The sequence below is a fragment of the Aedes aegypti genome, chromosome 2 (genome assembly GCF_002204515.2).
Source record: "Aedes aegypti strain LVP_AGWG chromosome 2, AaegL5.0 Primary Assembly, whole genome shotgun sequence".
Taxonomy (NCBI): domain Eukaryota; kingdom Metazoa; phylum Arthropoda; class Insecta; order Diptera; family Culicidae; genus Aedes; species Aedes aegypti.
The window spans coordinates 240796619-240810840 of NC_035108.1; the positions used below are offsets into that span (position 1 = coordinate 240796619).

Below are 14222 nucleotides of genomic sequence, written 5' to 3' on the forward strand. Positions count from 1 at the left end.
TTATAAGACAATTTGACTTGCTGTTTTTCTTCCTACTTTTTCCGAAAAAATCTTATTATCTCATTAGGGCAGCTGCAAGAGCATTGGAAGAGTTGTTAAAAACTGAACTCAACTCAATTTTGACAAAAAAACAGTATTGCAGTTTAATTTCTTTTGTAATTTTTTAAACATAAAATCATTATGGATTATTTTGTCCCACTTCTCCCTTCGCACTGAAATTTTGCGAAATATTTTATTTTATATAGAAAAACAACTTCTGTAAATTTCAGTTTGATCGGACACCATCAATACAACGTCTCTTAGCAAAAGGGTTACGGTACTCGCAAGCTGGCTCAAGATCAAAAACCATCCCGATTTATTTTTCTAATTTTTGAAACGGCGTTCCTGAATTACACTTTAAATGAAAGCCTTTGAGTAGCCCTACAAAATATCATATTTAGTTTCTTGACCTTGTTTGGTTGAAAAAAAAAATCGATTTGAAAATCACTAAAATTTTTATGGATTGTTTTTCTCGATTTGAAGCACTTCCATACACCATGATTATCTTAATGTTTATATACCGTAGAGTAATCGTATAATTTTCAACTTAATTCGTACATTTTTACTATAGTTATAGCAGCGTTAGTCATTTTGTATGTTTTGTGACATGAAATCGTTGTGGGTCATTTTGTCCCACTTTTCCCTAATATAAAAATCTAAAATTTTGCGAAACATCTTTTATATAGAAGAATAGGGGAAAGTGGGGCAGTTTGGCCATCTTAAGGAATAGTCGATGAAAGTGCTGAAAATATTATAAAATCTTCGGATTTTTGCATGATTCCCAACAAATTTTTGATGAATACACTGAATCCGCATGATTTCCATTGTCTTATAAAGTTCACGAATAAAAGAACAATTTTTCAAAATTTGTCATTTTTTGAGTCGATTTTTTACTGATGGGTTGATATGAGCATCCTATTTAAGGTTGTAAAATTATCTCATATAATCTAAAAAATCAATTATTTTTTTACTAGACTTGAAAGTTATTAGTATTCATAAATACTTCGTGTGAGAAGAATAAATTTTTAAGAACATTCTAACAGTCAAACCTCATCATTCTGAAATGATGAAATTTGAAAGAGCCATTCGGGGCAATATGGGCTGTTTTTTCGAACATCTTTTATTTCTTTTTCTTCAAGCTTAAAACACTGACTTATAGTATGCCTATTGCTTCATTTCCTTATCAGCTTTGTGTTTGCATGTTATTTCAGATGAAATTTCATGAATTCTCGCGTAATCTGGGATAACGCCCTAAAAGCCATTGGTAACCACGTGTGTAGCTTGTTGTTTCTGAGCAAATGAATGAATAAGCGTCCAAATCAACACCACTGGCAGGAAATGACCCTTTCTTCACCATAGTGTAGTTAAATAACGTGTAACTTCATTCAAATTCTCAAAAAACAACGAGCTACACATATGGTTACCAATGGCTTTTAGGGCGAGAATTTATATAGTTTTTAAAAAGTGCTCATTCTAGAGTTTTCAAATTTCCCGGGATTCGATTTCCCGGGAAACGGGAAATGAAATTTTAATTTCCCGGGAAATCCCGGGATCCCGGGAAATTCTAAAAAACGTGAAAATAAAGCAAATTTGGTGGAATTTTCTTATTCAAATTATTCGTTTTTCGTGTAGGGTCGCTGTTCCTTTAGTAGACAGTCTGGCTTTATCCAGCTTTTAACGCTCGCTATAAAAACAATATGCTATAAAATATTTGACAGATACTGACTATCAGCACTGAACTAAAACTTGGAAATATATCCTCAGCATGCCTTGACGAACCATCAAATTTCATTGTTTTCTTTCTGTCAATCAAATGAAAATTTTGTTTGAATTTGCGGAAATAATCTTATTCGTTATTTTTATATATAATAATGAAGAAATCTTTATTTTATTTTAGGCTTAAATAAGTTGGTTGACCATGCCTCACAACAACTTGAAGGAGAAATATTTAAAAGACCCGGCTTAGCTCTTTGAATTTCGCAAGACCAAGGCTTAACGAATTTACGAAAAAAAATGGATCAAACATTGCACGATAAATGGCTGGGCATGGCATACCATTGGTACCTCGCGTACCTGCAAAAATAAAATAGACCCCTTTGTGTGGTGGTCCTTTGCCTCTTGCCCAGCAACTCCTATCCCTATTTCTTCGTGGTACTGACCGGGGTACGAGTAACCTTGAGAAAGACGGGTAACCAACCCCCGGTGGGAGCTTCGATCGTATGCTGACAGAGAAGGGAGGGGGTTTGCTTTTGCTTTTTCTTCTGCAAACCTGGACATCATTCTCACCGATTTCATGGCAAGAATTTTCTTTGAATCCAGAGCTGGAGTCGGCAGACTCCATGGCGTAATATTGAGCACAATTTTAAATCTGGGTAATATTATTCCTGGAAGATGTTTTCACAAAACCTTGTTGAAATTGTACAGTAGCAGAGATCTCAATTTTCCAGACAACAAGCCCTTGAGTATTTTCAAGTTTCAGTTCAGTGGTGATAGTCAGCTTCTGTCAAAGATTTTATAGCATGGCTAGCGTAAAAAGCTGGATACGGCCGTTTTGCTAAAAATCTTCAAACATATTTTTTGACATGAAGCTCAGGAACTATTTATCTAAGTACCATTACAACTCGATTTTGTTACAAAAAATATCGAAGTATATTGTTTATTGTTGTTTATTGGTATTCATCAACAGGCTGAGTTGCCCAAATGATGATAAAAAAATAAGTACATGAAACGACACTAATCAAACAATAAAAGCGAACAAAATTTACAAACAAATTAAAGCAAAAACAGACATTTAAAAACAACTATCTTCTAAAATATTCTGAGAATCTACTACGGAGTACTTCGCGAGACAAGTGGTAATCAAAGAGTGACGAAACGCGATTGAAGGTTCGTTGGAGTCCATTGATAGCTCCATGCATTGCGTAGTTTGTGCTACGATAGGGCAGTCGCAGCATTGCACTGTTACGCAAAGCCCGAGGTTGAACGTTGACGTTTATCTGTTGCAATATCCCGACCAACCAATCTTCATAATTCTTTATAGATCTTTAACCAACGATGGCGATCGCTAACGGTTCAAAACGAATCTATATCGATCGCTATCGAAAATCACTGACTGGTTGACCGGGATAGATGGGCAGTCAATCCGGTTACCCAGTGCATCAGCGATCAGAAGAGCCTTAGCAGTATCCCGTCTGGATGAAAGTGGCTCCAAACGAATCAGCTGACATCGGCTCTCATAGCTGGGCAGACGAAAAGGATTATTCCAGGGTAGTCTTCGAAGGGCATATCGAAGGAAACGCCGTTGAATGGATTCTATTCTTTCTGCGCCGTTGCTATAGGATGGGCTCCATACAGTTGAGCAGTATTCTAGCGAGGAACGGACTAAGGAAGAGTAAATTGCCTTCAGACAAAGAACGTCGGTGAAGTTTTTGGCACAGCGAAAAATAAACCCAAGCGTCCTGGATGCCTTGTCTACTACGTACGAAATGTGCTGTTTGTACGTGAGTTGGGAATCCAAAATTACTCCCAAGTCCTTAACATGCTCTACTCGTTCTATGTCCGTTCCACGCAAAGTGTATTGATAGACAAACGGTTGCTTTTTCCTTGAGAAGGTTATCACAGAGCACTTGTCAGGGTTGACTACCATACGATTCACACTGCACCAGTTGGCAAAGGCGTCAAGTTGCTGTTGCAGAAAACGGCAATCGTCGATGGAGCGTATGCGGAGAAATAATTTGAGATCGTCCGCGTAAGACAATCGTGGTCCTTTAAGCGCCAAATTCACATCGTTGAAATACAGGAGAAATATCAGGGGGCCCAGGTGGCTTCCTTGAGGGATACCCGATGATGCAGAGAAAGTGTCAGAGTGACAGTCTCCTATGGCAACAAGTATAGTTTGGATCTGAGACGAGACTCGCGAGGACGGTCTTCTTTTTCTGTGATTGCGGAGTTTTTTTCTTATTCCACTTTGTGTTTATACCAATTATGCGCATGCTGTTCAAATCCTCACATGAACCTCTCAGCAAAAAATGATTGAGTTTGCATCACATCGAATCATAAATAGCCGTTTGAGTGAAATTTCATGCTAGCAAACGTAGCAGACATTAGAAATAATTAATCTTCTGCTTGGATTTATCAGCAACTTTGGAAAAAACTACTCCGCCGACTGAGGTTTTTAATAACAGTTTACTTTGAACACAATACTTTTCACTTTTTCAGCCATAAAAACGGTGGGCTGCATTTGACGTTTCGTGAGAGGGGAATCTGGGCTGCATATGACGTTGATATTTTTCCTCTTCGCGAGTCTCTCTCAGGTTTGGATTATAATTTTAACTCTCTTGCATCCATAGCAAACTTATTGTTCCTATAGTAGCACTACTAAGATAAACTATTTTTTCATAAAACAAAATATTTAATTAAATAAGAACTTTTTATATCAATCGAAAGCTTTTGATCTAAACTTTAAAAGAAAAATATAAAAGTTTTGTAAAAAACGGTTTTGATTTGTATTTTGCTTTGTATTATAGGCATATGTGATTAAGATGCCGAAAAGTAATGCCAAGCCAGTTTCTGTATTTTTTTCTTATATTTGTTCTTGGTTGTGCGGCTTCAAAATACAACATGTACATGGTACATCGACTCTATATGTATTTTATACCAGTAATTTTGTTGGTTATTTCTCTTCTTTTTAAGTAAATTATCCATATTTCTCTAAAAAAAAAATTAGCTTCATTTCAAACGCTAGGCTTCAAAACTACAAGGTTTATAGCATTAAGCAAAAGTCCACTTGAAGTTATTCTTGATAAATCGTATGCAGGTCAGAATAAAATCCAATTCGAGCCTTTATTTTAAAAATTGTGACTGTTACATCCATGAAACCTTTATAAGCCTACTCAATTCATGGAAAAGATCCCTCGAAAATTCTTCTCTTTTATGTATCATATACTCTTTCGTCAAAAACGATATCCATTTTATGAACAACTGTTTCATTACGAAAAACAAAAAATCAGCATTGAAATATAACTAGTGATGTAGTGAGTTCATTGGTTTGAATTATATGAAAAGTAAATTGTGCGATGGTTTTTGTTTGAAAAAAAGATAGTTAATTCTTTTTTTTATAAACGAAAAATATGGAAATCCCGGGAAATACGGGAATCCCGGGAAACAGAAAATCATTTCCCGGGAAACGGGAGTCCCGGGAAATATTCCCGGGAATGAAAACTCTAGCTTATTCCACCCCATTGGCCAAACCGCGCCGACTACCCCTAATCCCTGAAATTTTCAGCCTGATCGGAGAACATCAATACAACCTCCATTGGAAAAGGGGTAACGGTTCTCGCGAAATGGCTCTTAAATTTGCCTATACTTGCCTATACTTTAAGCTACATTATGACATAAACTTAGTATAAATTGACTCAATAATTATCTTTAACCCTTTTCCCACAGCTTTGTTCGACAATTCAACTACCAAAATGGCGTTTCTAAAAAAGCTTGAACAGAAGTTGTTCCAAATAAGCTATATTGTTCAAAACCACAATAAAAAAATTGATTGTTTTTCAATAGTTAGTTGATTGTTTTTCAATAGTTTGACCCTTAGGTCACTTATTTCGATGTTTGATTAGACAAATGAGCGTATAAATTTATTCCAATTATTATTGAGCTACTCGTACCAATTCGGTTTAGCCCGCGTTCGTTGAAAATCGGTGCATCACCCGTGCTACCATGGGAAATAGAGGGTTAAATAAACATTTGAACCTAAGATAAGATCGGACACCTGGCTTCTTTTAGTTGTTCTTCTTTTCATCCATGAGCCCAGTTGTGAATTTTCCACCCTTGCGTGTTACGTAAAAACAGTGTTGCCATTTGTATGAAAGACGGTACACTATTTCACAAAAAAATATTCCCAATTATTATTTATTTCTTAATTGTATTGATTAGGTGAATTATAGTGTATTCTTCTTCTTGGCATTACGTCCTCACTGGGACAGAGCCTGCTTCTCAGCTTAGTGTTCAATGAGCAGTTCCACAGTTATTAACTGAGAGCTTTTATTGCGATAATACTTTATGCCCAGGGAAAGGAAATTTTCATTGCGAAAAGATCTTGGACCGACCGGGAATCGAACCCAGACATCTTCAACATGGCTTTGCTGTGTAGCCGCGGACACTAAAATTTGTTTTTTTCAATTTGTTTTTCACTTCAAATACACGCAGAAGAATTTCTGTATGTTAAGATTACAATCCTGTCAATTACTTTCACTTACGCACAAATAGTTGTTTCGAAATAAAATTAACTTACGCCAAAACTATATTAACGTCAAATCAAATACACACACTTCTTTGATTGAGCTATCCACTTGTACTTATAACAATTATAATTTTGATAATTATCACTATTGGGAAACATTCACCTCCCTAGACTTCAAGTCATGCTCACAAATCTACTTTCTTCTAACTTACAAGGAATAGTGTAGGTGCTAAGATGACCACCTCTCACGCAGGAGACCACATATCAAGTTTGTCGACTCGCCCTTTGTTTTCATTTTTGCAATGTTTTTTTTAGATCGATAAAGCAGCACCGAATCTTTTCAGATATGTTGATAAAGCAGAACAAAATGCTGAGTAAACATTGCAAAATATTGTAAACTCAATAAAATTCACTTTGAGTCAACTAAAATATAGTTAAATTTTGACGTTTGACGTTTGTAAATTCAATCAAAAATATAGTTGTCAACAACTATATGGTATAGTTATGTTTAAAATTATACTGTCAATTCAACTATATTTTTAGTTATCTCCAAATTAACCTTAAAATATAGTTAAATTGACCGGAAAAATGATTACAAACACTATATTTTGTTCTCCGTGTAATTTCAATCGATTCAATTTTTCATATATTTACTTTAGAAATATTTATAGGGCCTTCCTTAGCCAAGTGGTTAGAGTCCACGGCTACAAAACAAAGCCATGCTGAAGGGTTCTGGTTTCGATTCCCGGTCGGTTCAGGATCTTTTCGTAATCGAAATTTACTTGACTTCCCTGAGCATAGAGTATCATCTTATCTGCCACACGATATACGAATGCGAAAATGGCAACTTTGGCATAGAAAGCTCATAATTAATAACTGTGGAAGTGTTCGGTGAACACTAAGCTGATAAGTAGGCTCTGTCCTAGTGAGGACGTAATGCCAAAAAGAAGAAGAAAAAGGCATATCTATCAAAGCCAAAAGTTCTGTCACTTCGCCTTGTGTCGTCTTCTCCTGGAAATGTTACTATTACTTGTAGTTTTGCTACATACAGTTTCAATTTTTTTTATTCATTCCGATCTGATTTCGTTTCACTTCTTTGTTAGGTTTACATCAGTCGGCTACGAACTTTTATGCATAACCGCAAAAAAATAACGACCCAATATATTAATCCGGCAACACGGGCAAAACCAAAACAAACGCATCCGATGGTAACTTTCCACACGCAGCTACACACTCGCAGACATCAAATTCAACCAATCAGCGACTGGATCACAAACTGGATTCAATTTTATTCCCAGTTGTCCTATCTTTATCTTAGATTTGAACACATGACTGCCGTTATACGCATAATTGTCCCATGTTCCAAAATAAGCAATCGAGAAAAACGCGTTTAAAGATTTTAACACATTTAAGCCTCATATTGACCAGGTGTGTGGTAAATTAAATTAAAATCTTCACAATAATATAAAGAATAGCGTGTTTATTAGAGTCAAGAGTTTGAATTATGGAAATAAAGTAAATTTAGCTACGAAATTCAAAGTGGGACTGTTATGCCTAGAAATACGGGGTTTTTGATGAATTTCTACGCATAACAGTCCCACTGATAGTAGTGACCAATTATGTACTAAGCATACTGCTGTAGATGACCGTTCTTACGTATAGATTGTACCGAATGTGGAGGACGTATATCCTCAAGACTATGTTAAGGCACCTTATGAAGGCTCAAGTGACATGTGCCAAACGGAGCAAAACGTGGGGAAGTGAAAAAATACGATTTTATAGTTTGGGATGGAAAGTGATGTGTGATAATGAGAAAATGTATGAGTTAGTGAAAGAAAGAGCGGATGAGTAAGTTAGAGAATTTATAAGATGTAATAAATTCCTAATTTCACAAATTTGGACATTTCTTTGGACTTTGTTTGCAATATCATGATATTTGATACATCGCAAATTAAGTTTCAGAACCACCAACATATTTAAAAGGCACGGACACGTTAATATGCTTTCAGTGGACGGTTATGTCCTTTGAAGGAAGCACCACACTAGACAACAGGCTAACATACAACGCCCAGTGGCACAGTCGAAATACGTTTCTAACGAAAAGTTTTCCGGACTGAAGCGGGAATCGAACCCACACTCCTTGACTCAATGCGGAAAATGCTTGGTAACACGAACCACACGGCCACGAAGCCCACACTTGCACCGAAGAGCCAACAATGCAGAATAACCCAGTATGTGGCCAGGTTATCCTATTCTTCTTTTGATTTGACTTTGACTTCTTGACTTCATCAAGTTTTATATGTAGCAAGATAGGTCTCAAGACCGCCAATATAATAGCCACTTCCTCTGGGGAACAGGGTATCCAAAACAACCTGGCATGTTATCAAGTCATCGAGGAACCTTTGAATTACTCTTTTTCAGCCTTGATTTGTGAATTTATGAAGTTTGATGTTGCAAGCCAGGTTTCAGATTCCCCAATATAATGGTTACTTCCACCAGTGAACCGGTATTCGGAACAACCCAGCATATGGCCAAGTCATCCAAAAACGATCAAACTATTTTTATTTAGACTTGGTTTGCTAAATCATGAAGTTGATTTGTCGCAAGCCATGGACTCGAAATTAAAGTGGTTACTGTATCTTCATGTGGGAATCTCAGAATTCCTCGTGTTGAATCCAAAATTACGGCGAATTTCTAATCGATGACGGTTCAAAAACATTGAAAAATTTTGTGATTGACCCTGAAAACTCAACTGAAATTCATTGAAAAACGGATCGGAAATAATATTTTGATATTGAAAATTTCAATAAAATTTGAAGTCAGACTCGCATGAATGATGAATGCATCCCGATAATACAAACACATAAAACAGGTTGTGTTACACATGGGATGTAAAACCAACGTAAGAAGATGTTCAAAACGATTTTCCCAAACACCAGCTAATTCAAAACTGACAACCGAATATTTTGTTCGAGATAAGCGCAGCGGATTGTAAAGTGTGACAGTCATGCGTAGAAATATAGCAGTGGGACAGTTATGCGTGGAAATTCAACAATGGGACAAATTGACTTGGCTTGCTTTTCTTTGAGTTTCCGAACAAAGTTAATTTTTGGTAAGTGTTTTCTAAAACTATACGTAAAAACAAACTGTTTGATGACAAAAAGTCAAAATGGACTAAAAGTAACATGGGACAATTATGCGTATAACGGCAGATGACCTGTCTTGAATGAGCGGAATATGGTGTACTGATGTTAGACTAAGGGTAATAACTAATTACTAAAACGTTCAATTTGAATACGGCTTGTAGCTGACAAATGTATCTAACAGTGTCAGCGTAACTCTAAGGGCACATAGGCGATCATTTTGATCGATTGAATAAATTGCTTGCTTTTCCCTTTGTAATTCCCATAAAGCTTTGGACTTGTGCAGTCTCAGTTGTCATCCAAATAAGCTCAAATTTTGATATTTTGAACCACCCTAATAAATACACCACAGTAACCAGGCGTCCTGCGTTTCATAAAATGTATGATTTAGCAATGAAGTTTATAAAAGTGTGTAGAAAAATGTCGTCCTGAATGGATTGAAAGAATGTTTGTTATGATTTTTTAACGCCAACCTACCTTCTTCAAGACTAGAAACATTTGATTATGCAACAAAATGAAGTGATTTGGGTGCTAAGAAAAATAGCCGCTTGAAACCTAGTACAGACATAATTATTAGCGCAGACACCCTAAAAAAGTCCCCAGTACCTCTCTGAGTATTGCCAGCACTGATTACAGCTAGGGTGCCTGAGTCAATGATTGTGGATGTACCAGCAGTTCGGATAGTGGTTCAAAACCTAGATTTAAACGTATATTTTCGATAAAAACGGCATGTGCTTGTTTTGGTCGAACAAATCACCCATAATGTATTGGATTCGTCAGTTTTCTACGCTTTATCTGATTAAAAATACATAAATGATGAAGGTTTGCAAAAATTTGGCTGCCTTTTAGTTACCGATTAGCGATTCCTTTTATGCAATCAACACATATTTCAAATGGATGTATTAAAGTGAAGGAAAGTTGTTGAAATAACGTTTATTCATCGTTTGAATGATTTTACAGTGCAAAAAGGTTAAACTTCTGCAAAACTCAATTATTTCGTTTAAAAATGCTTGAGTGGCAAACTTACCAGATAATAAGCACAAAATATTAAATTAACAATCCTTGCACCATTCTTAGAACTATTTCATGTATATGAAAAAGAGTTTTATATTTTTCCCTTAAAAACTAGGTTGAAATCTTTAGATTAACAGAAAACATCATCCGTGAGACTGTACATTATTTCATATTGATTTATTGTTCTTATAGACAATCCACTATTGGTACCGGAACCCTGGTGATCTTCCCGGAGGCCTGCTCGACACCAGCAGACTTACCACTAACACAACGGTGCCCTCGCAGCGGAAAATCTGTTTTCTCCGTGATTCATCTATCACCACATCATGCCTACGGGGGTTAAACATGACGAGTATGACTGTGGCCTCTGCTGATGCTTCGAAGCAGGTTCATCCAAGGGAGCGGAATCGTACGACGCAGCTGCTAAGTCGGTAGTGGTGTGGTGTGGTAAACGGTATCGTTGCGAGAGGTTGTTCGGCTCAGTCCGCTCGAGACATCCGTCATTAGCACTTCGCTATTCTTTTGGGTCAAGATTGAATGCCAGGATCGTGTTCGCTTTAAACAGACTGTTTTCGCACATTTTTTGCACGTTTTGCAATCGTATCACATAGGAAGGAAACAAAACCGAGTTCGCATGATCATATCCTATCAAGGCTGATTGCTTCCGAATCGGATTTCATACATACTGTTCGATTGCGTGCAACTTCTGCAACGCATTAGAAGCTGGGATTTTGCGCAAATATTGTGTGATTTTTTTTTTCTAAATATATCCATTCAGTCGTACGTCGTAAAAAAAAAGTGGGGTAATAGTGTGATTTTTATAAATAACCATAAATCAGTGGAATATTTTTCGTGAGTGAAAAGTGCAACGGAATAAGGAAGCATAAGTGACAACACATCATCCGTTACCAGAGTTAATTATTCAAAGTTTCAAGTCCGGTTAATTTCGAAGAACTGATAATCGGTGCTACTATACTGATAGCACGTACCCACCTAGTAGCTTAGACGGTACAAAAGGGGCGGCGTCGAGGGAAATCGACCATGCATTCGATGATGATAAAGGTAAGTCAATATTGGCAATTTATTTGTCTACGCCTTCGTCTACGCAGAAAATTGACGCAGGTAGCATTTCAGCTATCACACGACGAGACGCACGGATTGAAGACAACATGACCTTTCTTATCTGCTTTCCGATTACCTTTTTTAGGTGGTATTAGGTATTAGGTCACACGTATTGTTTCCGAAGGAATCAATTTCAAGCGTTAAAATTTTTTTCTCGGATGTATGGGTTATAATTATACAATCAATAGTAAGGCACTTCATAACGTACACATGATTTGACAAAGCAATCGATTCAGGTTGATGAACTGTGTAAAGACGGTGGAGTGGAGCAAAAGTGTTTCCCAGTCCATGGATTTACTGATAATGTAATGTCTGGTTTTAGACTGATCAGATTCCGTTCTGATAAGGAATCATCCAATACGTACGTCACACTTCTAGGGAAATATGAGGATAACAAAATACCTTTAGTAAAAAAAATAATTCAAAACTCCTATGGAGTTTATGTGGGCTTCATGGTAATTTTTTAGACATATCTCGCATAACTTCTGATCTCGTCCTAAAAGCCATTGGTAACCATGTGTGTAGCTCGTTGTTTCTGAGCATTTGAATGGAGTTACACGTTTTTTAACAACGCTATGGGGAAGAAAGGATCATTATCTACCTGCCAGTGGTGTTGGTTTGGAAGCTTATTCATTAATTTGCTCAGAAACAACGAGCTACACACGTGGTCACCAATGGCTTTTAGGGCGTTATCCCAGATTATGCGAGATATATTTATAGGCTTTCTATTTCTTGCTAGACGAGGACTATTGACTATCACTTTTGATTTCTAAAAACATGGTCATGAATTAAACCCTAGCCCAGTTCCTTTGAAAAATATCAAGAAACACAATCTTTACAATTAATATTCATCCGTAATACAGGAGAATATGTAGATATCTCCGTAGTATTCTCAAGTATAGCAGACTGCCGCTCTTCACATAATTGTGCTATGTTCTATGCGATTTTCTACATACATGGGAAAGTTATGCTAAGAGGTAATACACACTATGTATGAACAAATAGATTATAAGAATCGAATGTACATCGGATTTTTTCTCGCTACAGATTAGTATTCGGGCCATATTTCCATAATCAGAAGATTCCAAAATATTCTATCGATGAAATTTTGTTTTTTTTTTCTGTTTTTTTTTTTAAATTTATTTCTCATACTTTCGAGTTATCGTCTTTTGGCCCATTTCTGCACAAACAAAATGAATAAGAAAAAAGTCACCGATAGAATGTTTTAAAACCTTTTAATTATGAGTATATGCCCAAAATGCTGATCACTTGCGAGAAAAAATACAATGTAAGTATCTACATTCGATTTTATAATCTGCTAGTTCAGACATAGCGTGCGTATACTATAGGCAGGCAGGCAGGCAGGCATCCAACCAGGCCATAAACAACCATATATCAATATACAGTGTTCTTCGTAGCCAGGATGTCCCGGGCGATAAGTTAATATTGCCCACTGTCAGTAGTGACAACTATGAAAACATAGACCATTGCTTTGTTTAATGTTTGTTATGGTTTGATTATAGAGTTTTATTACCGTTAAACCAACAACGTGCCAAAAAGTTGAAGCACATTCAATATTACGATGGTTTTGGAATTAGAGCAAGCATTTAAAGGCATCATGCAAGCCTCCAAGCATACAATCGGTTATTTTATTGCGATGTTTGTTCGGTTCCGGATCATAAGCATTAAACAAAATGATTACATTCGCGATTGAATTTACCCGAAAATGGGTAAACACATCAAGATGTTGACAACGCTTGAAGTTGTCCCTTGCCATGGGCCTGCATCCAACTAATCATCTTCTTTCACTCTCCACCTGTCGCATGGATGTTTGAAACTCTGAGCTATTAAGAATTATATCTACATAAATCACTATTTTAACTCAAGTCGTCAAAATTGATCACTATTTCACTTCAAGTCTTTAAAGTTTATATTTTGCATGAAAGGAAGCTAAAGTTTCTCTTTTTACGTAAAGTTGTACGTTTGGCAGGAACGTCAACGATATTTAACAAAAAAAAAAAATGCAGGACGTCTATTTCTGACATCCTACATACCCACCAACAATATTTTAGAATTTTTTCAAGAATTTGGATGATTCCACAAAAACCTGCTTCAGAAATACATTCAAAGACTGGCAGTTTTTTTTAAGGGACGCTTTAAGGAATTCTTTCAAAAATATTCTAGGAAAAATCCCACAAGAAATTCCTAAATCAATTGTTCCAGTGATTCATTCAGCTAGTTTCATAGGAATACCTTCAAAAAATTCTCAACGCATTCTCTCATGGATTGCTTCAGATATTATTTTAGGAATTACAGTCAACTCTCCTTAACTCAATATTTTTTAACTCGATATCGAGTTAGAGAACCACAGTAAAAGTATGCCACTCAGATATGTGGTAAAGTGTCTTTAATAAAGCATAATACTAATATTAATAATAATAATAGTAAAAGTTGGATTTCATGGCTACCTCGATGGTCCCTTGAAACGCAGTTACACTAATTTTGTGTGCTCGATACCTCCCTAACTCGATGGTCCCTTCAATATCGAGTTACGAAGAGATGACTGTATTACGGAAAATCAATCTCAAGAGAATTCTTCAAAAGTTCATGTAGTATTCTACCAGTTACTCCGATTTATTCTAAAGGAAATCGTTCAGGAG

At 36.4% G+C, this 14222-nt stretch overlaps 2 protein-coding genes across 5 annotated transcripts in view; both read left to right on the plus strand.

The window, feature by feature from the left end:
• Positions 1-11309, plus strand: part of LOC5571142 (zinc finger protein 214) — a 49358-nt gene extending 38049 nt beyond the window's left edge. Inside the window, exon 4 of the mRNA XM_021844569.1 lies at positions 10633-11309. The gene's annotated coding sequence lies outside the window, so the exon portion shown is untranslated. The remainder of the gene's footprint in view (positions 1-10632) is intronic.
• The window catches only part of LOC5571143 (choline/ethanolamine kinase), a 76959-nt gene continuing 73655 nt past the window's right edge, over positions 10919-14222 (plus strand). For 2 of the 4 annotated variants that reach the window (XM_021844574.1, XM_021844576.1), the window contains exon 1: positions 10920-11502. In XM_021844574.1, the coding sequence (XP_021700266.1) occupies positions 11482-11502 (21 nt within the window). In that variant the 5' untranslated portion in view covers positions 10920-11481. Of the gene's footprint in view, positions 11503-14222 lie in introns of all 4 variants that reach the window. The other 2 variants (XM_021844578.1, XM_001653406.2) reach the window with 2 other exon arrangements.